The sequence below is a fragment of the Pongo pygmaeus genome, chromosome 19, assembly GCF_028885625.2.
Source record: "Pongo pygmaeus isolate AG05252 chromosome 19, NHGRI_mPonPyg2-v2.0_pri, whole genome shotgun sequence".
Taxonomy (NCBI): domain Eukaryota; kingdom Metazoa; phylum Chordata; class Mammalia; order Primates; family Hominidae; genus Pongo; species Pongo pygmaeus.
The window spans coordinates 92,953,031-92,975,585 of NC_072392.2; the positions used below are offsets into that span (position 1 = coordinate 92,953,031).

The 22,555-nt window shown below is 47.7% G+C and overlaps 1 protein-coding gene across 1 annotated transcript in view; it reads left to right on the top strand.

The window, feature by feature from the left end:
• RAB37 (RAB37, member RAS oncogene family) overlaps positions 1-22,555 on the top strand; it is an 82,423-nt gene that overhangs the window by 46,316 nt on the left and 13,552 nt on the right. The window contains exon 2 of the mRNA XM_054456287.2: positions 17,620-17,730. Within this exon, the coding sequence (XP_054312262.1) occupies positions 17,620-17,730 (111 nt within the window). The remainder of the gene's footprint in view (positions 1-17,619; positions 17,731-22,555) is intronic.

The window sequence follows — 22,555 nt, forward strand, 5'->3', positions numbered from 1 at the left end:
TTCGAGACCAGCCTGACCAACATGGTGAAACCCTGTCTCTACTAAAAATATAAAAAATTAGCTCGGCATGATGATAGGTACCTGTAATCCCAGCTGCTCAGGAGGCTGAGGCAGGAGAATCACTTGAACCTGGGAGGCAGAGGTTGCAGTGAGCTGAGATCGCACCATTGCATTCCAGCCTGGGCAACAAGAGCGAAACTCTGTCTCAAAAATAAAATAAAATGAAATAAAACAAATTTCACAATGAAAGAATGTTTTATCATGCACTGAAAACTGATTTAGTAAAGCAGGTAACTGATACCACCAGCCTCGAACATTTTCCAGATCTCATGCCCCGCTTCGGCAGTGTATGGAATGGGAATCTGGACCTCACCCAAGTTCTTGTCCAGGAATTCAGGCATAGGCAAAGCTTATTTCTGAGAAAAATAGGCGTCTCCAAAGAGTGAGTCTGAAAGTTTGTGTCTCTCGAATTTCATACGTTGAAACTTAACCCTCGACGTGATGGCATTACGAGGTTCAGCCTTTGGAGAGTAACTGGGTCAGGAGAGTAACTAGGTCTCCTGAATGGGATTAGTGCCTTTATAAGAAAGGCCCCAGAGGGCTGGGCGCGGTAGCTCATGCCTGTAACCCCAGCACTTTGGGAGGCCAAGGCAGGTGGATCACCTGAGGTCAGGAGTTCAAGACCAGCCTAGCCAACATAGAGAAACCCTGTCTCTACTGAAAATACAAAATTAGCCAGGCGTGATGCATGCCTGTAGTCCCAGCTACTTTGGAGGCTGAGGCAGGGGAATCACCTGAGCCCAGGAGGCGGAGGTTGCAGTGAGCCAAGATCGTGCCATTGCACTCCAGCCTAGGTGACAGAGTGAGACACTGTCTCCAAAACATCATATCATATCATATCATATATCATATCATATCCACCCAGTCTATGGTATTTTGTTATAGCAGCCGGGACTAAGATAGTGGGTTAGAGAAGACAAAAGGGGTCTTTGATTTTCAGAATAGAGCGCCTGTCATCTTTGCTACCTGCTCCTTGACAAAGTGGAAGAGCTGCAATTGAGGCTCCCCCTGCCTAGAAAATTTGATCTTTTTTTTAAGCACCCATTAATTGGCTAGATGTATTTGGAAAAAAAAACAAGCGTTTGTTCAGCAACAGGTAGGCTAAACTTGGGCATCCCCTTAGCTTTCATCAGATTCCCCGGTGCAACACACCTCCTCAACACACACACAGACTTTTTCCCACTACAAAAGTAATGTGTGTTTGTTAGAGAAAAACAGCGAAATACAGATGAACACAAAGAATGCATCTTAAGTCACTCCGAATCCTGCCACACAGAGATAACTGCTGTTAAATATATGTGTGTGTATCTATTACCAATCTTTTGTTCTTCTGTAGAAAAGCAATTTATTTTAGGTTAAATGAAGGATCACTCATGTATGAATTTACTTTACCAACTGGACTACTACCTTTATTAGGGCATTTTAATACAGGAAAAATATAAAAAGTATGGCAGTGGAGAGTGTTGATAATGGGGAAGGTTATACATGCATGGGGGAAAAGGGTCTGTGGAAAAATCCCTGTATCTTCTGCCCAGCGTTAATGTGAACCTAGAAATTATCTAAAAATTAAATCACATTTTATAAAAAGGAGAGACATGGCCGATAATACCAGCTCTGAAATACCTCCAGTTAATACTTTCTTTAAAAAGGTGAAATGCAGGCCAAGTTTGGTGGCTCACACCTGTAATCTCAGCACTTTGGGAGGCCAAGATGGGCGGATTACTTGAGCCCAGGAGCTCGAGACCAGCCTGGGAAACATGGTGAAACCCCATCTGTACAAAAAATACAAAAAAATTAGCTGGGCACAGTGGCATGTGCCTGTAGTCCCAGTTACTTGGGAGGCTGAGGTGGGAGGATCACCCGAGCCCAGAGAGGTCGAGGCTGCAGTGACTCATCATCATGAGCCCTAGCACTCCAGCCTGGGCAACACAGCAAGAACTCATCTCAAAAAAATAAATAAATAAAATAAAATAATTTGCTCACAATTACCTTTCTTTTTCTCTTTCTTTTTCTTCTTTTGAGATGGGTTCTCACTGTGTCACCAAGGCTAGAGTGCAGTGGTGCAATTATAGCTCACTGCAGCTGTAATTCTGGAAAATCTCCTGGACTCAAGTGATCCTCCTGCCTCAGCCTCCCCAATAGCTGGGAATACAGGCATGCACCACCAAGCCCAGCTTATTGTTTTATTTATTGTAGAATAGGATCTTCCTATGTTTTCAGGTTGGTCTCGAACTCCTGGGCTCAAGTGATCCTCCTGCCTTTGGCCTCCCCAAGCACTGGAATTACAAGCGTGAGCCACTGTACCTGGCCAAGCAAATTATTTAAATAAATTTTTTAAAACATAGAAAAAGATTAAATGAAAAGTAAAAGTCTTATCTCCATTTCCCACCTACCAGACCCAGAACCTCAAAGGCAATCTTGTTGGCCTCTATTGCCTCCCTGAGAAAAGTTAATCATACTCCAGCAGATAAACCTAAGTAACATATACACATTCATCATACTATATACATCACTCTGCCCCTTGCTTCTTTTGCTTAATAATGAACTTTCTCACAAACAGTGAGACAGGAGAGTTCCCTTGACCCTTTTGCGGGTAGGAACTGGAGGGCACCAGCTCTGGGTCCAGTCGGCCACTTAGGCACCAGCAGGGACGAACTTTACTTCCTCGAAACCACTGGGTTCAGCCCCACGTGAGGGGGAGCACACAGGCAAGTGGGTGCTGGGGCTGGGACAAGTACTTTTGGGCTCTGGCTCCATGGCAGCATGGAGGGGTATGTTACAATTAAGGTTCTTTTAGGCCAGGCATGGTGGCTAACACCTGTAATCCCAGCACTTTGGGAGGCCGAGGTGGGTGGATCACCTGAGGCCAGGAATTCAAGACCAACCTGGCCAACATGGCGAAACCCCATCTCTATTGAAAAAAAAAACCCAAAAGTTAGCAGGGTGTGGTGGCGGGTGCCTATAATCCCAGCTACTCCGGAGGCTGAGGCAGGAGAATTGCTTGAACCCAGGAGGTGGAGGTTGCAGTGAGCCAAGATCCCACCGTTACACTCCAGCCTGTGTGACAGAGTGAACCTCTGTCTCAAAAAAAAAAAAAAGAAAAGAAAAACACAATTAATGCTCTTTTAGCAGTTGCCATCCACAGATGGCTAAGTGTTAACCAGCTCAGTGGAGAGTCAAGGTGACAGCCTTTTTACACCCTGCCCTCTTGGTACAGAGTTAAGTGTTAACCAGCTCAGTGGACAGTCACTGCTCTCTTGGTACCCGGGTTCTTGTCAGGTGTCCAGGAAGAATCAGGTCACATAGACTTGAAGAATGATGAATGCAGAGATTTTATTAAGCAGTGGAAGTGGCTCTCAGTGGAAGAGCAGCTGGAAAGGGGATAGTGTGGGAAAAAGGTGATCTTTCCCTGAAGGCTGGCTGGAGATAACCAGGCTCCTCTCTGAAGCCGTGCCATCTGAAGTTAAGCCGTGTCTATCCGTATGCTCCAATGCTCAGTTGCTTCTACTCTCTACTCTCGAAGTTCAGCTGCTTGTCTCTTCTCTCTTTCTCAGCTACACCACTCTGCTCCTCTGCCAAGGGCTTTTTATGGGTACAGGGCTGGGGACATGGTGGGCCAGGGTGGTTTTGGAAAAGGCAACATTCGGGCAGGAAAACAGGAATGCATGTTCTCATTTAGGGCCGCAGGTCCAGGCTTGAGGGTGGAGCCATCGCCAGGACCTCGCCCTCTTTTACCCAGTATTTTCCTGCTGCAACAGGGACATACAGTACATACAGATCTTCCTCATCCTTTTACTGTTTTCACAGTACTGCATTGTATGTATATTCTAGAGTTTACTTCACCAGTCTCTACTGCTGAATTATTTGTTCTTGCAAACACTACAATGAGCATCCTTATACACATATCTTGGTTTACTTTTTTTTTTTTTTTTTTTGAGATGTAGTCTTGTTCTGTCACCCAGGCTGTAGTGTAATGGTGCGATCTTGGCTCACTGTAACCTCCACCTCCCAGGTTCAAGTGATTCTCCTGCCTCAGCTTCCCGAGTAGCTGGCATTACAGGTGCACGTCACCATGCCCTGCTAATTTTTGTATTTTCAGTAGAGAAAGGGTTTCCCTATGTTGGCCAGGCTGGTCTCAAACTCCCAACCTCAGGTGATCTGCCTCAGTCTCCTAAAGTGCTGGGATTACAGGCATGAGCCACCACGCCTGGCCCTCTTGGTTTATTTTTGCAAGGAAAGCCATAGAGTTGCTGAGTCAAAGGAATTTGCACTTGAAACCTTAATAGATATTGTCAATTGCTATCCAAAATGGTTGCTCAATGTATACTCCCACTAATAGTGTATGTATGAGTGCCTGTTTCCCCAAATCTAAGCCAGTACAGACCATTACCAAACTTTTATCAAGCCACTATACATTATATTGTCATTGTATCAGTTAGGGTTCTCCAGAGAAACAGAAACAGCAAGCTATATATATGGAAAGAAAGAGAGATTTGTCGGCCAGGTGCAGTGGCTCACGCCTGTAATCCCAGCACTTTGGGAGGCCGACGAGGGCGGATCATGAGGTCAAGAGATCGAGACCACGGTGAAACCCCACCTCTACCAAAAATACAAAAAATTAGCTGGCTGTGGTGGTGGGTGCCTGTAGTCCCAGATACTTGGGAGGCTGAGGCAGGAGAATGGCGTGAACCTGGGAGGCGGAGCTTGCAGTGAGTCAAGATCGCGCCACTGCACTCCAGCCTGGGCGACAGAGTCAGACTCCGTCTCAAAAAAAAAAAAAAGAAAGAGAGATTTGTCAGAGAAATTGGCTTACATGACTGGGGGCTGGCAAGTCCAAACTCTGTAGGGCCGGCCCAAAGGCTGTAAATTTTCAGGCAAGAGTTGATGCTACAAACACGAAGCAGAATTTCTGCTTCCTCAGGGAAACCTCAGTTATGCTCTTAAACTCTTTCAATTAATCAGAGGACACTCACCCAGATTACTGAAGACTTAAAGTCAACTGCTTGGAGATGTTAACCACATCAACAAAGTACCTTCACAGCAACATCTAGATTAGTGTTTAATTGCATAAGTAGGACTATAGTCCAGCCAAGCTGACACATAAAACTAACCACATGTACACAAAAATATATCAACCTATTCATATCCTTTGTTCAATTTTCTATTGAAGTTTTCTTCTGAGAGCTCTCCTTATATGAGGGATATTACCATATGTCACATGTCTCGAAAATATCTTCCCTGTACCATTTCTCATTCGACTTTGTTTCTGGAATCTTCTGTCAACCAAAACATTTTTATTGCAGCAAATCTATCGATCTTTTCTTTATGGCATCTGAATTTCCTGTCTTGTTAAGAAGGTCACTCAGAGCCACTTTAGGAGCCATGGTAACCACCCCATTTATCAGGTTTTCTAAAAGCTGTCCCTGAATAATAAAGTCACAGAAAAGCAGCAATAGTGTACTTAGACAGCATTAGCCCGGCTCCCATCAAGAGGCCTGGATAAAGTATGATTTAATGTCATGCTCTGCGTTTATCAAGGGTCGATACAATGGCTTTAGAAAAAGCTTTGCATCTTCCGCAAAATTGCAATTGCCCATTTTGTTATTCAAGGCCCCTTGCAGAAGGATCCACTTAACAGATTCCTTATAGCAGTGTATACCAGGAGAAAATACTCAATGGAAAGGACTCAGGCATATAATGTCAGACAAGTACCATACACCCTACCTGGCTTTCCACTTTGCCTTGATTGTCAGGAAACCTATAACCAAACACAACGCTCAAACGCAGTAACAACCCAACCTCACTCTGGGGTGGAAGATTTGCCCCAACCCACCCCACCCCTACACACACACCCTATTCTTTGTATATTTTTTCAGGCACTTTCTTGAACTGCCTTCTCGTACTTGTGGGTTTGTTTGAAATCACATATCCCCATTGGAAGTGAATGAGGCACAAATACAGATATAAACAAAATGACTCAAGAAAGAACAAAGACGCTTGTCTGAATGGTGGCAAAGTTGACCCAGAGGTTTCTGTCTGAACCACAATTAATTAACTTTTTTTTTTTTTTTTTTGAGAGGGAGTCTCACTCTGTCGCCCAGGCTGGAGAGCAGTGGCACAGTCTCGGCTCACCACAACCTCTGCCTCTTGGATTCAAGTGATTCTCCTGCCTCAGCCTCCCGAGTAGCTGGGACTACAGGTGCGCACCACAATGCCTGGCTAATTTTTGTATTTTTAGTAGAGACGGGGTTTCACTATGTTGGTCAGGCTGGTCTCAAACTCCTGACCTCATGATCCACTTGCCTTGGCCTCCCAAAATGCTGGGATTACAGGCATGAGCCACTGCGCCCGGCCATAACATTTTCATAAATGCTAAGAGAAACACAAAGAGGGAAGGCATGGTGAAAAATCTGGACCCAAAGTTGACATTCAGCTTCTCCAAGCAGTGAAACTGGGAACCAACTTGGAGAAATTTAAGGAATTTTCAGCAGCTGTTGGGTGGCAAGGGAAGCTCTGATGGGTTATCTGTGAAAACAGAAAATCTGAGACAAGACTCAGTTAATTTAGAAAGTTTATTTTGCCAAGGTTGAGGACGTGCCCATGACACAGCCTCAGGAAGTCCTGACGACATGCGGCCAAGGTGGTCAGGGCACAGCTAGGCTTTACACATTTTAGGGAGACATGAGACATCAATCAAGATATGTAAGAAGTGCGTTGGTTTGGTCTGAAAAGGCGGGACAACTCAGAAGCAAAGGCAGAAGACTGGAAACACGGAGGGAGCTTCCAGATTATAGATAGTTGCATTCTTTTGAGTTTCTAATGAGCCTTTTCAAAGAAGGCAATCAGATATCCATCTATCTCAGTGAGCAGATGGGTGACTTAGATGAATAGATGGGAAGTAGGTTTGCCCTAAGCAGTTTCCAGCTTGAGATTTCCTTAGTGATTTTGGGGGCCTAAGATATTTTCCTTTCACATATCTGTCTCACAAGTCCGTGTGAAGAGACCACCAAACAGGCTTTGTGTGAGCAACATGGTTGTTTATTTCACCTGGGTGCAGGTGGGCTGAGTCCGAAAAGAGAGTCAGCAAAGGGTGGTGGGATTATCATTAGTTCTTATAGGTTTGGGGTTAGGCGGTGGAATTAGGAGCAATGTTCTGCAGGCAGGGGATGGATCTCACAAAGTACATTCTCAAGAGTGGGGAGAATTACAAAGAATCTTCTTAAGGGTAGGGGAGATTACAAAGTACATTGATCAGTTAGGGTGGGGCAGAAACAAATCACAATGGTGGAATGTCATCAGTTAAGGCTATTTTCACATCTTTTGTGGATCTTCAGTTGCTTCAGGCCATCTGGATGTATACGTGCAGGTCACAAGGGATATGATGGATTAGCTTGGGCTCAGCAGCCTGAAATTCCTGTCTTCTTATATTAATTTAAAAAAAAATAGTGGTAAAGTGTTGGGGTGGTGAAAATTTTTGGGGGTGGTATGGAGAGATAATGGGCGATGTTTCTCAGGGCTGCTTCAAGTGGGATTAGGGGCAATGTGGGAACCTAGAGTGGGAGAGATTAAGCTGAAGGAAGATTTTGTGGGAAGGGGTGATATTGTGGGGTTGTTAGAAGGAGCATTTGTTGTATAGAATTATTGGTGATGGCCTGGATGCGGTTTTGTATGAATTGAGAAACTAAACGAAAGACACAAGGTCCAAATAAAAGAAGGAGAAAAATAGGTATTAAAGGACTAAGAATTGGGAGTACCCAGGACATCCAATTAGAGAGTGTCCAAGGGGGTTCAACATTATTGTTTGCTTGGTTGGTGAGTTTTGGGGCTCTATCCTTGAGTTTTTTTATGTTGTCATGTACCAGGCCAGATTGATTTAGGTAAGAACAACACTCTTCACTTAAAAATATACAGAGTCCTCTTTTTTTAGTAGTGAGTAAGTTGAGGCCTCAGCGATTTTGGAGAAAAGAGAAATGCAAAGCCAGCAACTATTTGTTAAAGAAGGATTAGAAATGGCTAGGAGAGAGTGAGTTTGATAGTGTGGTGGAGATAGCTGGGGAGGGATAGAGGGTGGCATAAGAACGGGAACCAGAATAAGAGTGAGTATAAAAGTAAAGACCAGGACTTCATCAGGGTGAAAGTATTGGAGGGTACCTTGCCACTGAAGATCTTCTATCCACTTCAAGAGAGACTTAAGGGTGACGATTTGAGGTAAAACCAGGAGCCACTAAATACCAAGAGCCTGAGAAACTGCTTGGGTGATTTGACTAATAAAGGCCAGTCCATTATCGGACTGTGTAGAGGTGGGAATGCCAAACCGAGGAATTATATCTGACAGAAAGGAAGAAATGACCACAGTGGCCTTCTCAGATCCTGTGGGAAAGGCTGTTCATATCCAGTGAAAGTGTCTACCCAGACCAAGAGGTCAAGAGGTATTTCAGTTTCCTGACTCAGGGCATGTGAGTAAAGTCGATTTGCCAGTCCTGGGCAGGGGCAAATCCCCTAGCTTGATGTGTAGGGAAGGGAGGGGGCCTGAACAATCCCTGAAGAGTAGTAGAATAGCAGATGGAACAACTGAGAAGTGATTTTCTTGAGGATAGATTTCCATAATGGAAAGCAAATGAGAGATTCTAAGAGGCAGGCTAGCGACTTGTAACCTATGTGGAAGAGGTTATGAAATGATGACAGAATAGAATGGGCCTGTGAGGCTGGAAGGAGATATTTTCCTGGTAAAAGAACCATTTGCCTTGTGTGGGAAGAGACTGATAGGTGGAAGTGTCAGTGGGGGAGCAGGTGGGAGTGACCAGATGAGAAGGAGAAAAGCTGCTGTGAGGGATAGAAGTTGGAATGCTAGCTGCTTTTTTAGCTACCTTATCAGCATAAGTGTTGCCCTGAGCGATGGGATCTGATGCCTTTCAATGGCCCTTGCAGTGAATGACTCCAGCTTCCTTTGGAAGTAAAGCAGCCTTGAGAAGAGTTTTTATTAAAGAGGCATTAATGATGGAGGACTCTTGCATAGTGAGGAGACCTCTTTCTGCCCATATAACAGCATGGTGGTGCAGGATGTGGAAGGCATATTTAGAGTCAGTATAAAATTGACGCATAGACCCTTTGCAAGCGTGAGGGCCCAAGGCAATGAGTTCGGCTTGCTGAGAGGTAGTGGAGAGCGGCAGAGCACTAGCCTCAATGATAGATGTGGAGGATACTATAGCATAGCCTGCCTTTGCTGTTGTGTGGTGATTAGGCCTGGTGGAACTGCCATCAATAAACCAAGCATGATCAGGGTGAGGAACAGGAAAGAAGGAAATATGCGGAAATCGAGTGAATGTCAGGTGAATTAGAGAGATACAGTCATGGGGGTCAGGTGTGGTATCAGGAATAATGTGGGAGGCTAGCCTAAAACAGTAAGGTCAAGTTGTTTGGACAGAAAGGCTACAGGGCACAGTCCCAGCTCTTGTGTAAGAATTTTGACTGCATAGCCCTGTACTTTGGCTGTGTGTAATGAAAAGGGTTGGGATGAGTTAGGGAGAGCCAGCATAGGGGCAGCTACTAGGGCAGTTTTTAAGGAACGGAAAGAGGAGTGGCGAAAGGATTTAGGATCTATGGGGTCAGCTAGGTTTGCTTTTGTGAGTTGACATAATGGTTTAGCCAGGATGGTAAAACTAGGTATCCAAAGGCAGAAGTACCTAACCATGCCTAGGAAGGAAAGGAGTTGTTGTTTTGTAGAAGGGGTTCGGGTTTGGGAGATTAGCCGGACACAATCAGCAAGGAGAGCATGTGTGTTTTCACAACGAATTACGCCGAGATAGGTAACAGATGAGGAAGAAATTTGGGCTTGACTGAAGTAATGGGGGCTGTCCGCGAAGCCCTGTGGCAGTACAGCCCAGGCAATTTGCTGAGCTTGATGGGTGTCAGGGTCAGTCCAAGTGAAAGCGAAGAGAGGCTGGGATGAAGAGTACAAAGGAATAGTAAAGAAATCATGTTTGAGATCCAGAACAGAATAATGGGTTATGGAGGGGTTGTGGAGGGAGGTATTGAGGATAGGAGAGTATATGGGTTTGGCACCACGGGGTGGATAGGCAAGACAATTTGGCTGATAAGGCACAGATCCTGAACTAACCTGTAAGGCTTGTCTAGTTTTTGGACAGGTAAAATGGGGGAATTGTAAGGAGTGTTTATAGGCTTTAAAAGGCCATGCTGTAGCAGGAGAGTGATAACAGGCTTTAATCCTTTTAAAGCGTGCTGCAGGATAGGATATTGGCATTGAGCGGGGTAAGGGTGATTGGGTTTTAATGGGATAGTAAGGGGTGCATGACTAGTCACCAGGGAGGGAGTAGAGGCATGCTATACTTGTGGTTTAAGGTGGGGAGATACAAGGGGAGGATGTGAAGGAGGCTTTGAACTGGGGAAAAAGATGGCAATGAGGTGTGGCTGTAGCCCAGGAATAGTCAGGGAAGCAGATGATTTAGTTAAAATGTCTCGACCTAATAAGGGAACTGGGCAGGTGGGGATAACTAAAAAGGACTGCTTAAAAGAGTATTGTCCAAGTTGGCACCAGAGTTGGGGAGTTTTAAGGGGTTTAGAAGCCTGGCCATCAATACACACAATAGTTATGGAGGCAAAGGAAACAGGCCCTTGAAGATAAGGTAATGTGGAGCAGGTAGCCTCCGTATTGATTAAGAAGGGGACGGACTTACCTTCCACTGTAAGAGTTACCCAAAGCATCTGTGATGGTCCAGGAGGCTTCTGAGGCAATCGGGCAGGGTCAGTCTTCAGCCACTAAGCCGAGAAGATCTGGGAAGGAGTCAGTCAGAGAGCCTTGGGCCAGAGTTCTAGGGGCTCTGGGAGTGGCTGCCAGGTGAGCTGAACAGTCCAATTTTCAGTGGGGTCCCTCACAGATGGGACACGGCTTAGGAGGAATCCCAGGCTGCAGGCATTCCTTGGCCCAGTGGCCAGATTTCCAGCACTTGTAGCAAGCTCCTGGGGGAGGAGGTTCTGGGGGAATCCCTGGCAGCTGCAGTTCAGGGGTTTGGAATTGTGTGCTGGAGATGTGGCTGGGGTTTGTCTCACAGTGGAGGCAAGGAACTGCAACTCAGAAATACATTGCTACTTGGCTGCCTCTACTCTATTATTGTACACCTTGAAGGTGAGGTTAATTAAGTCCTGTTGTGGGGTTTGAGGGCCGGAATTTAATTTTTGGAGCTTTATTTAATGTCAGGAGCAGATTGGGTAATAAAATAAAATGCATATTGAGAATAAGACAGCCTTCTGACCTTTCAGGGTCTAGGGCTGTAAAGTGTCTCAGGGTCTTTTTGGCCTGCCAAACAGGCCATGAACTGGGCTGGGTTTTTTTATTTGATGAAAAAGAGCCTAAGCACTAACTGATTTGGGAGAAGTCAGATAAAGAAAAAGGAGCATTAACCTTGACTATGCCTTTAGCTCCAGCCACCTTTTTAAGAGGAAATTGCTGGGCAGGTGGGGGAGGGCTAGTCGAGGAACAAAACTGTAAGCCGGACCAGGTGTGAGGAGGGGAGGTGATAAAAGGATTATAGGGTGGGGGAGCGGAGGCTGAGGAAAAATTGGGACCTAGCTCAGCCTGGCGAGGAGCATCCTGGGGAGGAGGGGATAGGTCAGATGGGTCCGTAGAAAAGGAAGATTCAAAAGACTCAGAGACGCTTGGGGTTGGAACTGAAGGGACAGGTGGGAGGGAAAAAAGCAAGATTTGAGACGAGTTGCATCGGGAACAGAGACTAGAGAGGGACCAATGTGTAAAAGAATGCCTGGATGTCAGGCACCTCAGACCGTTTGCCCATTTTACGACAAGAATTATTTAGATCTTGTAGGATGGAAAAATCGAAAGTGCTGTTTTCTGGCTATTTGGAACCACTGTCCAGCTTGTATGGGGGTCAAGCGGCATCGCAGAAGAAAATAAGGCATTTAGGTTTTAGGTCAAGCAAGAGTTGAAGAGGTTTTAAATTCTTGAGAACACAGGCTAAGGCAGAAGAAGGAGGAATGGAGGGTGGAAGGTTGCCCATAGTGAAGGAGGCAAGTTTAAAGAGAAGGGTAGAGACACGGAGAGAAGGGGTGGGGGTGCTTGCCCCGCTGGAAAGTGGAAAAGGGGTGGAGATATGGAGAGAGAGGTGGAGGGTGCTTGCCCCCCAGGAAAGTGGAGAAGGGGTGGGAGGTGCTTGCCCCCTAGAAAAGTGGAAAAGCGGTAGAGACACGGAGAGAAGGGATGGGGAGCAGCCCTGGGCTGCAATGTGGGTGAGCAGCCAAAGTAGGCGTCCCTGCAATTGAATTGCCACCAAGGGAAAGTGGATGAATGACCAAGGCAGGCATCCCTGCGGAGATCAGACACCAATGGAATGTGGGTGAATAATCAGGCAGGCGTCCCCACAATGACTAAACACCAAGGGAAGGCTGCCTTCCCAAGTTCGTGACCAGCACTGGAGTTTTGGGTCCACGGATAAAATGCGTCTCCTTTGTCTCTACCAGAAAAAGAAAGGAATTGAAATTAAGAGAAGGGAGAGATTGAAGGATGGCGCCAAGATTAAAAGGAGAAAGAGGTTGAGGGATAGTGAGAGGTTGGAGAAAAGAATAAAAGAGGCTGCTTACCCGATTTAAAATCGGTGAGATGTTCCTTGGGCTGGTTGGTCTGAGGACCTGAGGTTGTAGGTGGGTCTCTTCACCGAGTGAGGGTGAGGACAGAGGACTGGTCTCCCAAAGGAGTCCCGCTGACCAGCGTCTTCAGCACCAAATGTCACACACGTCCGTGTGAAGAGACCACCAAACAGGCTTTGTGTGAGCAACAAGGCTGTTTATTTCACCTGGGTGCAGGTGGGCTGAGTCCAAAAAGAGAGTCAGCAAAGGGCGGTGGGATTATCACTAGTTCTTACAGGTTTTGGGATAGGCAGTGGAGTTAGGAGCAATGTTTTGTGGGCAGGGATGGATCTCACAAAGTACATTCTCAAGGGTGGGGAGAATTGCAAAGAACCTTCTTAAGGGTGGGGGAGATTACAAAGTACATTGATCAGTTAGGGTGGGGCAGAAACAAATCACAATGGTGGAATGTCATCAGTTAAGGCTATTTTCACATCTTTTGTGGCTCTTCAGTTGCTTCTAGCCTTCTGGATGTACATATGCAGGTCACAGGAGATATGATGGCTTAGCTTGGGCTCAAAGGCCTGACAATATCTAAGGTAATGGATTTAGGCAGCTTCATCCCTAACATTTGGGGGCCAGGGCTAGAATACAAATGGTGGCCCACATACCATGTGTCTCAGTAGCTTAACATTCTAAAGCAAACCCAAAAAGCTACAAAATCAAGTGTGTCTAATCTTCCCTCCTGAACAAAATACCTTCTTACCAACCTGGAAGCCAGGTTAGCATGTAGGATTCTCAGAAGTTCCACACTAAAATGTGGCAACCTAGGGACAAACAACCTCCTGTCCCCCGCCCCCCACCCACAAGCTCCTCTCCTTCTCCTCCCACTCTTGCGCACTCCAACCCCAAAGGAATTTTCAGCAGCTGTTGAGTGGCGAGAGAAGATATGTAACAAGTGCATTGGTTTGGTCAGAAGAATGCAGGAGGCTCCACATCCAAGCTCTGTCCACAGCCCCTGCAAATCGTCACCCCTTGGCCACACCACAGACCTAGGGATGCCACAGTAACAGCGACCTTGGGGCAAAGTGCAGTCAGTCTACAGGAGGAATAGGAGCCTTTGGCCATGTGGACACCTCGCTTCATGGGGAGGAGAACAGAGGAGGAGCAGGCCTAAGGGAGGTCCTACATTGAGGAAGAGATCATTTAACAATGCTTGTAAATAGACCAGCGCTGAGCTCCCCATGATGGCCTAAGTAAAAAGCTCTTAGAGTCATTATCAGTAGTTTGTTTTTTTTGTTTTTTTTTTTTTTTTGAGATGGAGTTTTGCTCTGTCACCCAGGCTGGAGTGCAGTGGCACGATCTTGGCTCACCACAACCTCCACCACCCAGGTTCAAGGGATTCTCCTGCCTCAGCCTCCCAAGTAGCTGGGATTACAGGTGCCTGCCATCATGCCTGGCTAATTTTTGTATTTTTAGTAGAGACAGGGTTTCAGCATGTTGGCCAGGCTGACTTCAAACTCCCGACCTCAGGTGATCTGCCCATCTTGGCCTCCCAAAGTGCTGGGATTACCGGCTTGAGCCACGGCGCCTGGCCATTGTCAATAGATTTCTAATACTGATAAAAAAAAAAAGACCCAGCAGGGCATGGTGGCTCACCTGTAATCCCAGCACTTTGGGAGGCCAAGGCGGGTGGATCACGAGGTCAGGAGATCGAGACCATCCTGGCTAACACGGTGAAACCCCGTCTCTACTAAAAATACAAAAATTAGCCAGGTGTGGTGGCAGGCGCCTGTAGTCCCAGCTACTTGGGAGGCTGAGGCAGAAGAATAGCTTGAACTCGGGAGGCAGAGGTTGTTGTGAGCCGAGATCGTGACACCGCATTCCAGCCTGGGCGACAGAGAGAGACTCTGCCTCAAAAAAAAAAAAAAAAAAAAAAAAACCATGACCAATATGAGAGGATCCTCCTGCCCCACCCCAAGCCAAGGTTCAGCTGAATCTGAAATGCTGAACCCTGTGTGCATCCCCGGACCTCAGTAAGCTGGAAAAGGTCCCGAGAAGACAGGACTGTTTCCTATGATGAAAATTGATGGAAACTCCTCACCCTGGAAAGGAAAAGGATAAAAGCGAAAAGAATTAGAATCTGTCACGTTCTTTAGGACACGAATGAGGGGAACGTGGATGGACTACCCCTCACGTTCTGGAATATTCTCTCTAGGAAGCACTTCTTAACGCCTGAGGAAGTTAGATTCTAGATGTAAGTTATTAAAACCACTGCATATAACAAACAAATGAGTTCTCTAACCCAGGGGGAAATAAAAGCTGGAGAGGTTCAGGAGGTGGGTGGGGGCACAGTCAGGGGACATCCAAAGGCAATGCCATGGACAACCTCATGGTGAGCAGACGCTGACATGCATTCCCTTCCATGCCACCGCCAGAGTTGAACAGTGGCTGGGCCCGACCCAAGGAGACCCAGCCAATCTCTATGCTTTTACGGTTTTGTTGTTTTTATGTCTGTATGTTTTTACAAGTCCAGCTAAAGTTTGCACCTCCTAGTCCTTTCAAACAGCCTTGAATTCTTGTCTTTGGAAAGAGGCTACTGTCCACTTTACACTAAGGCATTTATCCACTCACCCATTCATTCATCCATTCATTGAGAGTACCAGCCTCTGGGTGCCTGTAGAGTTCTTCTCTGTTGTTTATGATTTTCTTTCAAACATTTCATCTGAACTTCCAAGCTAATTATCGCCCCTACTCCCTCCCAGTTCAGACCTCCCAGAGGAAGGCGGCCTTCCCCCTCTTTTCCCAGAATCTGCTTCTCTTTGAAATCTTGTCTGCTCCTTGTTCTAAGGCCAAGTGTGCAAGGCACATACCAGCCATCTGATTTTGTTTTATTCTATAGACTGGATTTTTGGGGCTCTCCCACACAGGAGATCTATGGACATCGTGTTAGTCCCGGTCTTCCGAAGAGGAGATGTGAAGAGGGAATTAAATGTGCAAGGGTTTTACTGGGGGAAATGCCTGTGACTGAAATAGAGTAGGTGCCAGGGAGGCCAGGGGAGCCTTCAGACCATGATGCAGGTTGGATCCCCGTAAAGGAAAGAGGGCAGAAAGGTTGCGTGGAAGCATCCCAGACCACCTTGCAGTATCTGGAGGGTTGCACAAGGCCATGAGGGAGCCCTTGAGCTAACTCAACTATTAGAGGGGTCCTGTGGCTCCCAGGAACAGGCCTGCCTCAGTGTCCCTGCTGTGCTCCACCTTTGGCTGGTAATTGCCCGTAGGAAGCATGACCTTGGTGCAAACACGACAATGATGGCTTTCAGAGCACGGCAGTGGGGACCATTGGTCATGGATGCCCCTGTGGATGGAAGTCTGAGAGACACATTCTCATGGTCACTTCAGATGCTCATTAACTTGGAGGGAGATCTCCTCTGTGCCTCCACGCCCCTTTCAGTGACTTCAATAGAAAATCGAGACTTTAGTGTGTTTGTGTGTCTGGGAGTATGTGTGGGTATCTGTGTGCATGTGTGGGTATCTGTGTGCATGTGTATGTGTTTTTATATATGTGCATGTCTGTGTCTGTGTTTGTGTTTATGTTTGTGTGTATATTTGTGCATGTGTATGTGTTTTTATATATGTGCATGTCTGTGTCTGTGTTTGTGTTTATGTTTGTGTGTATATTTGTGCATGTGTGCATGTGTGCGTGTATGCTGCATGTCTGTGAATGTGTGTGTCTGTGTGTCCATGCCTGTGTATTTGTGTCTGTGTGTCTGTGTGAATGTGCATATGTATGTGTACACATATGTGTTTGTGTTATACATGTCTCTATGTGTGCATGTCTGTGTATGCATGTCTGTGTGTTTCTGAGTTTCTGTGTGTGTGCATGTGTGTCTGTGTGCATGTCTTTGTATATGTTTCTGTGTGCATGTGTGTTTGTGTGCACATGTGTCTATGTGTGTGTATATGCATGTCTGTGCGAATGTGTTTCTGTGTTTCTGTGTGTTTGCATGTGTGCTTGTGTCTGTATATGAGGATACATGTTGGTGTACATGTGTTTCCATGTGTGTCTGCGTGCATGTGTGTGTTCTGTGTGTATGTATGTGTTTGTGTGTACATGTGTGTTTTATGTGTACTATGTGTATTTTATGTGTACTATGTGTATGTGTGTGTTTCTGTATGTAGATATGTTTTGTGTGTATGTGTATGTGTATCTGTGTGTGTGTTCTTTCTATGTGTGTGCACGTATGTTCTGTGTGTATGTGTTGTACAAGTGTGTCTGTGTCTGTGTATGTGTGTGTGTTTCTGTGTGTACACGTTTTTGTGTCTGTGTGTGCATGTGTGTTTCTCTGTGTGGGCATGTGTTTGTGTGTGTGCCTATATGTTTCTACGTCATGTGTGTTCTATGCATATGTGTTGTATGTGTGTATGTTTATGTGTGTGCCTCTGTATGCATCTGTTTCTGTGTGTATATGTGTGCTCTGTGTGTGCATATGTTTGTGTGTGCATGTGTGTTCTGTGCATGTGTGTTCTGTGCATATGTGTGTACATGTGTTTTCTGTGTCTGTATGTGCCTTGTGCACGTATGTTTCTGTGTCATGTGTGTTCTGTGTGTATGTGTGTACATGTGTTTTTCTGTGTCTGTATGTGTCTTGTGCATGTATGTTTCTGTGTCATGTGTGTTCTGTGTGTGTTGTACATGTGTGTATGTGTTGTGTGTGCTGTGTGTATGTGTTCTGTGTGTGCATATGTTTGTGTGTGCATGTGTGTTCTGTGTATGTGTGTACATGTTTTTCTGTGTGTGTGTGTGTCAGTGTCTTGTGCGTGTGTGTTTCTGTGTGTGTGTGTGTGTGTGCATGTTGTGCACATGCATGCTTAGAAAGAATCCACTCCCGCAGCCACAAGAACACCTCTGAGGCCAACTCACATAGCAGGCCCTCACCTCTCTCTACTGTTCCCTTCCAGACCATCCTGGTGGGCGACAGTGGTGTGGGAAAGACATCTCTGCTGGTTCAGTTCGATCAGGGCAAGTTCATCCCCGGCTCCTTCTCGGCCACTGTGGGCATTGGATTCACGGTAAGCACTGGCCGGCACTGCCAGCTCTGGGCCTGGGCTCAGGACCCCAGCGTGTTTCTGGTGAGTGCCAGCAGGAAACAGGTGGACACTCGCATTGGATCATTCAAGGAGGATTAAGGAGAAGACTGTTCCCCAAGGTGTAGGAGGGTGTTGGGTGACCAGGAGGGAGGGTGCACTGCCCCTGGGTAGTCCAGGAACTCCGCCCACCTCTAGCCTCAAGCACGAAGGGAAGGCACCCTCACCAGAACCCAGGGACAGAGTGGGCTGCTGGGTGAGCTGCCTGGCAGGAGCTGCGTGGGACCTTCAGTGGAAGGACACAGCAGCCCATGGGAGCCCCCCAGGGAGGCAGCCAGGAGAAAAAGCCCCCGTCCCACCTTGCTCTCCTCCTGCTCCCCATCTCCTTCTGGGGCTCCACATTGGATGAACGCAAGTGGAAGCCAGAAAGCAAAAAATATTTTAATATGGGATAGCTCAGGTCAGCCCTCCAAGGCAAGAAGATCTGGAGGGACAAAGGGACGACCAAGTTTTCAGCACAGTCCAAACTTAGCATTGTCACATAGGTCTCAGGGAGCTGGCAGGCCCAGGTTACAGTTCCATGTTTAGTCCTCAGTAAAATGGTAAAAGGGCAGCTCGGGTTAAGGAAGCCCAGTGCCCTCGGCTTTTTCTGCCCACAGCCCCTCTGTGGGATAAGAGATCCCTCCTCTACCACACATCCCGTCTCCCCGCATTGTCCCGTGCCTGCAGCTGCAGCTGCCCTTGAATTCCTGGGAAGACCTTGGGAGAGGGTTTCACTCCTCTCTCGGACTGTGGCAGGAAGAGCAGGGCCTTCCCTTGGGACTCCAGAATCCTAGCATCTCAAGATGGGGAAGAGCAAACATCTCTTCTTGGACAACGCGGATGTTTGGGAACCTCTGAGACCAGAGCACAGGGCCTGTGAGGTCACACTCAGGGTCAGGACGCAGCAGTGCCACACTGATGGGAAGAGAGAGAGGAAAACCCGGAAAAATGGGCTTGCCCACTGGGTCACAGCCAGGAAGGCAGGGGTTCAGAATGAACATGGCTTCTGGGTGACCTTCCAGGAGGCAAAGCGGAAGTGAGTGCCTGGTTCGGGTGTGTTCTGGGGCCTAGAATCGGCCCTGAAACACCAGTGCCCAGGGATCTCCCCAGACTGGGACCAGCTGGGCTCTGGTAGTGCTGAATAGGGGAGGGCTGAGACCCAGGAGGCCAAGGCTACCTGGCAATCCCTGAGGTCTTGGACCAGGCTGCCATGAAGCAAACCAGGATGACTTGGTGCCAGGCGTCACCCACCCCAGCCAAGGCCCAGTCTGCTCTCAGCAGCCAGGGCACACCCTGCCCTCAGGGTCACACCCACATCTCCTCACCCACCCTTCTGCCTGTCTGGTGAGGAAGGAAGAGAGTGGGGTGGATGTGGCTGTGGACATGCAAAGTCTCAGTCATTCCACAGACCACAGAGGTGAGATCTCCAAATTTTGCCGCTAGCTTGGCAAGAAAATTGAGGCCGATTTCCTGTGAAGGAAAAAGAAAGTGTGTGGTCAAACTGTTTGTCTAGCCTGAGACGGGACACGCTGGGCTTTCCCACTGACCTCAGGGCGGGCCTCCTAGAGCCTGGGCTGCCTGCTTGGCACCGGCCAGCACCCAAAGTTCTGGTGCATCTCAGGACAAACCTGTTGCCTGCTTACGCTGAGTGAGGGCCTGAGCCCCTGACCAGAAACTCAGCCTGGGGACACCTGAGCAAAGAACTGGTGGACATCGGGGTCTCCTCCAGATATCAGCGGTCTGGGGGTCCCCGGAGAGCCAGGCTACCAGACACTTGTTTACCCATCTGTCCTTCTCACGGAGATTTGAGATATGGCATGGATAAGGGCCCTGCCTCTGGCCAGGCTGTAGCCTGCAACTCCTGCATGATGGGAAGGGAGGCAGACACTGCCACTGGCTCCGCTCAGGAGGCTGAGTGCCACCCAGGTGGCAGGGGAGAGACAGAGCCCCTGGTCTCCCACTTTGGAGGAGCCAGAGGTGAGCAAGGTGACTACCTCGGGCATGCCTTCACCCATAAACTACCAGGCCCATCACCTTCTGGAAATGGGACCTGCCCAGGTCCTGTGTAGATGCCTCTCAGTCAAGACCTTCCCTAAATTCTCCACTACCAGCTCCATCAAACTGGCTGTGGGGGTCCTGCTGATGGGGTTATGGCACACTGATGTCGATGGGGTTCACACAGGGGTCTTTCCAGTCCACCACAGTTCAGATCCTCCTTGTTACCTCTCTCCTCAGTTTCCCCCAAATTCCCTAGTCTTGCCTAAACACTGATGCAAAATTCCTCTTTCAAAACCTTCACTCAGACTAGGCGTGGTGGCTCACACCTGTAATCCCAGCACTTTGGGAGGCCAAGGCGGGCGGATCACTTGAGGCCAGCAGTTCAAGACCAGCCTGGCCAACACGGCAAAACCCCTTCTCTATTAAAAATACAAAAACGTTTGCCAGGCATGGTGGCACACGCCTGTAATCCCAGCTACTTGGGAGGCTGAGGCAAGAGAATCACTTGAACCTGGGAGGCGGAGGTTGCAGTGAGCCGATATCATGCCATTGCACTCCAGCCTGGGCAACAGAATGAGACTCCATCTCACAACAACAACAACAAAAAAAAAAACCTCACTCTGCTCATCCCCCACCTGAACATTCATGGTTCACTATTGCCTTCCAAATAAAGTCTGAATCTCTCATCTGCTGGTCAAGCTGTTGCACAGTTTAGACCAGTGGTTTTCGAACACTCCTTCAGTGCACATAAAAGCCTCCGGGGGAAACTCATCTGAAATGCAAATCCTAAGCTCCCTCATAGACATGCTGCTTCAGTAAAACCACGTGGGGGGCCCAGAATCTGAGGGCTCTGACCCAGGGGGTCCATGCACCACATTTTGCAAAACATGAGTTGAGGCCTTGTCCCTCCAGTCTCTGCCCGGGTCTCCTCCCCACATCCCGACCCTGTGCTCTTTGGGCTGTGCTGTTCCCCAGCTCTGGAGTTTTCTGCCATCGACCTGGATAGCAGGGAGGCCCCTGCCCCCCACCCCAGAGCTCCAGGGCTGCACACAAGAGCCCCCCCATCTCTCAACACGCATGAGGGTCTGTCTCACTGACACTTGGTACCTCCACTATCAGCAGGGCTGCATGACAATGACAGTGTGATCTGTGATCAGGAGGGTAGGGGTGTCTATTTGGGGGTATTGTGGGGGTGTGCATTTCAGATCTGGAGGCAATAAGAGGTGTTGGGGGTCATTTACAGGGTGATATACACATTTGGTGATGGTGTGAGGCATGGGGTCCATTGGAGAGGCAGGTGTTTGCACAGTGATGTGGCACAGGTGTTGATGGTGTGAAATAAACTGTACCTGGAGCTGCATTGTGGTGACAGGAGTGTGTGTTTGGAGTGAAATGTGTGTTTGGGGGTCATGTAAGATGTGTATGTATGTGGTATGATAGTAGGTGTGTTTGTTTATAGTATGAGGTGCACATTTGTGGCATAATACAAAGTTGTGTGTGGGACATGTTATGAAGTGTGTGTTTGTGGTATAATGTAGGGTGTGAGGCATGTGTATTTATGGCATGATGTGAGGCAGATGTGTGTGGTATGATGTAAGGTGTGTGTGTATATTTGTGGTGTGATTTGAGAGTGTATGTGTGTGGTGTGAGGTGTGTGTGTGAGGTGTGTGTGGAGATTTGAGGGGTGTGTGTGGCGTGAGGTGTGTGTGGTGTGAGGTATGTGATGTGATTTGAGGTGTGTGTGTGGTGTGAGGTGTGTGGTGTGATTTGAGGTGTGTGTGGTGAGGTGTGTGGTGTGACTTGAGGGGTTAGGTGTGTGTGGTGTGACTGTGTGTGTATGGTGAGGTGTGTGTCTGTGGTGTGATTTGAAGTGTGTGTGGTGTGTGTGGTGTGAGGTATGTGTCTGTGGTGTGATTTGAGGGTGTGTGTGGTGTGAGGTGTATGTGGTGTGATTTGATGTGTGCGTATGTGGTGTGAGATGTGTGTGGTGTGATTTGAGGGGTGTGTGTGTGGTGTGATTTGAGGTGTGTGTGGTGAGGTGTGTGGTGTGATTTGAGGGGTGAGGTGTGTGTGGTGTGAGGTGTGTGGTGTGATTTGAGGTGTGTGTGTGTGGTTTGAGGTGTGTGGTGTGATTTGAGGTGTATGTTTGTGGTTTGAGGTGTGTGGTGTGATTTGAGGTGTGTGTGGTGAGGTGTGTGGTGTGATTTGAGGTGTGTGTGGTGAGGTGTATGGTATGATTTGAGGTGTGTGGTGTAATTTGAGGAGTGTGTGTGGTGTGAGGTGTGTGGTGTGATTTGAGGTGTGTTGGTGAGGTGTGTGGTGTGATTTGAGGTATGAGGTGTGTGTGATGTGATTTGAGGTGTGTGTGGTTTGAGATGTGTGGTGTGATTTGAGGTGTGTGTGGTGAGGTGTGTGGTGTGATATGAGGGGTGAGGTGTGTGTGGTCTGAGGTGTGTGTGTGTGTGGTGAGGTGTGTGTGTCTGTGGTGTGTTGTGGGGTGGGTGCACACGTGTAAGTGTCTGTGGTGTGTGTCTAGGGAGAGACACAGGCTACCGCAGCACATACACAGCCTCAGAGTGAACGTTAGGAGGCCCAGTTTTCCTCCCCAGAGACCACACGGATCCCTTAGTGAGTCCCTATTCTGCACAGCCCCTGTTCCCTGTTCTGAATGTCTTTGACCCCAACCCACTTCTGACTCACCCAAGGCCACCCTTGAACACCCTACAGGACATTACAGTGGCCCTGGGGACAGTGTACGCACCCTCCAAGT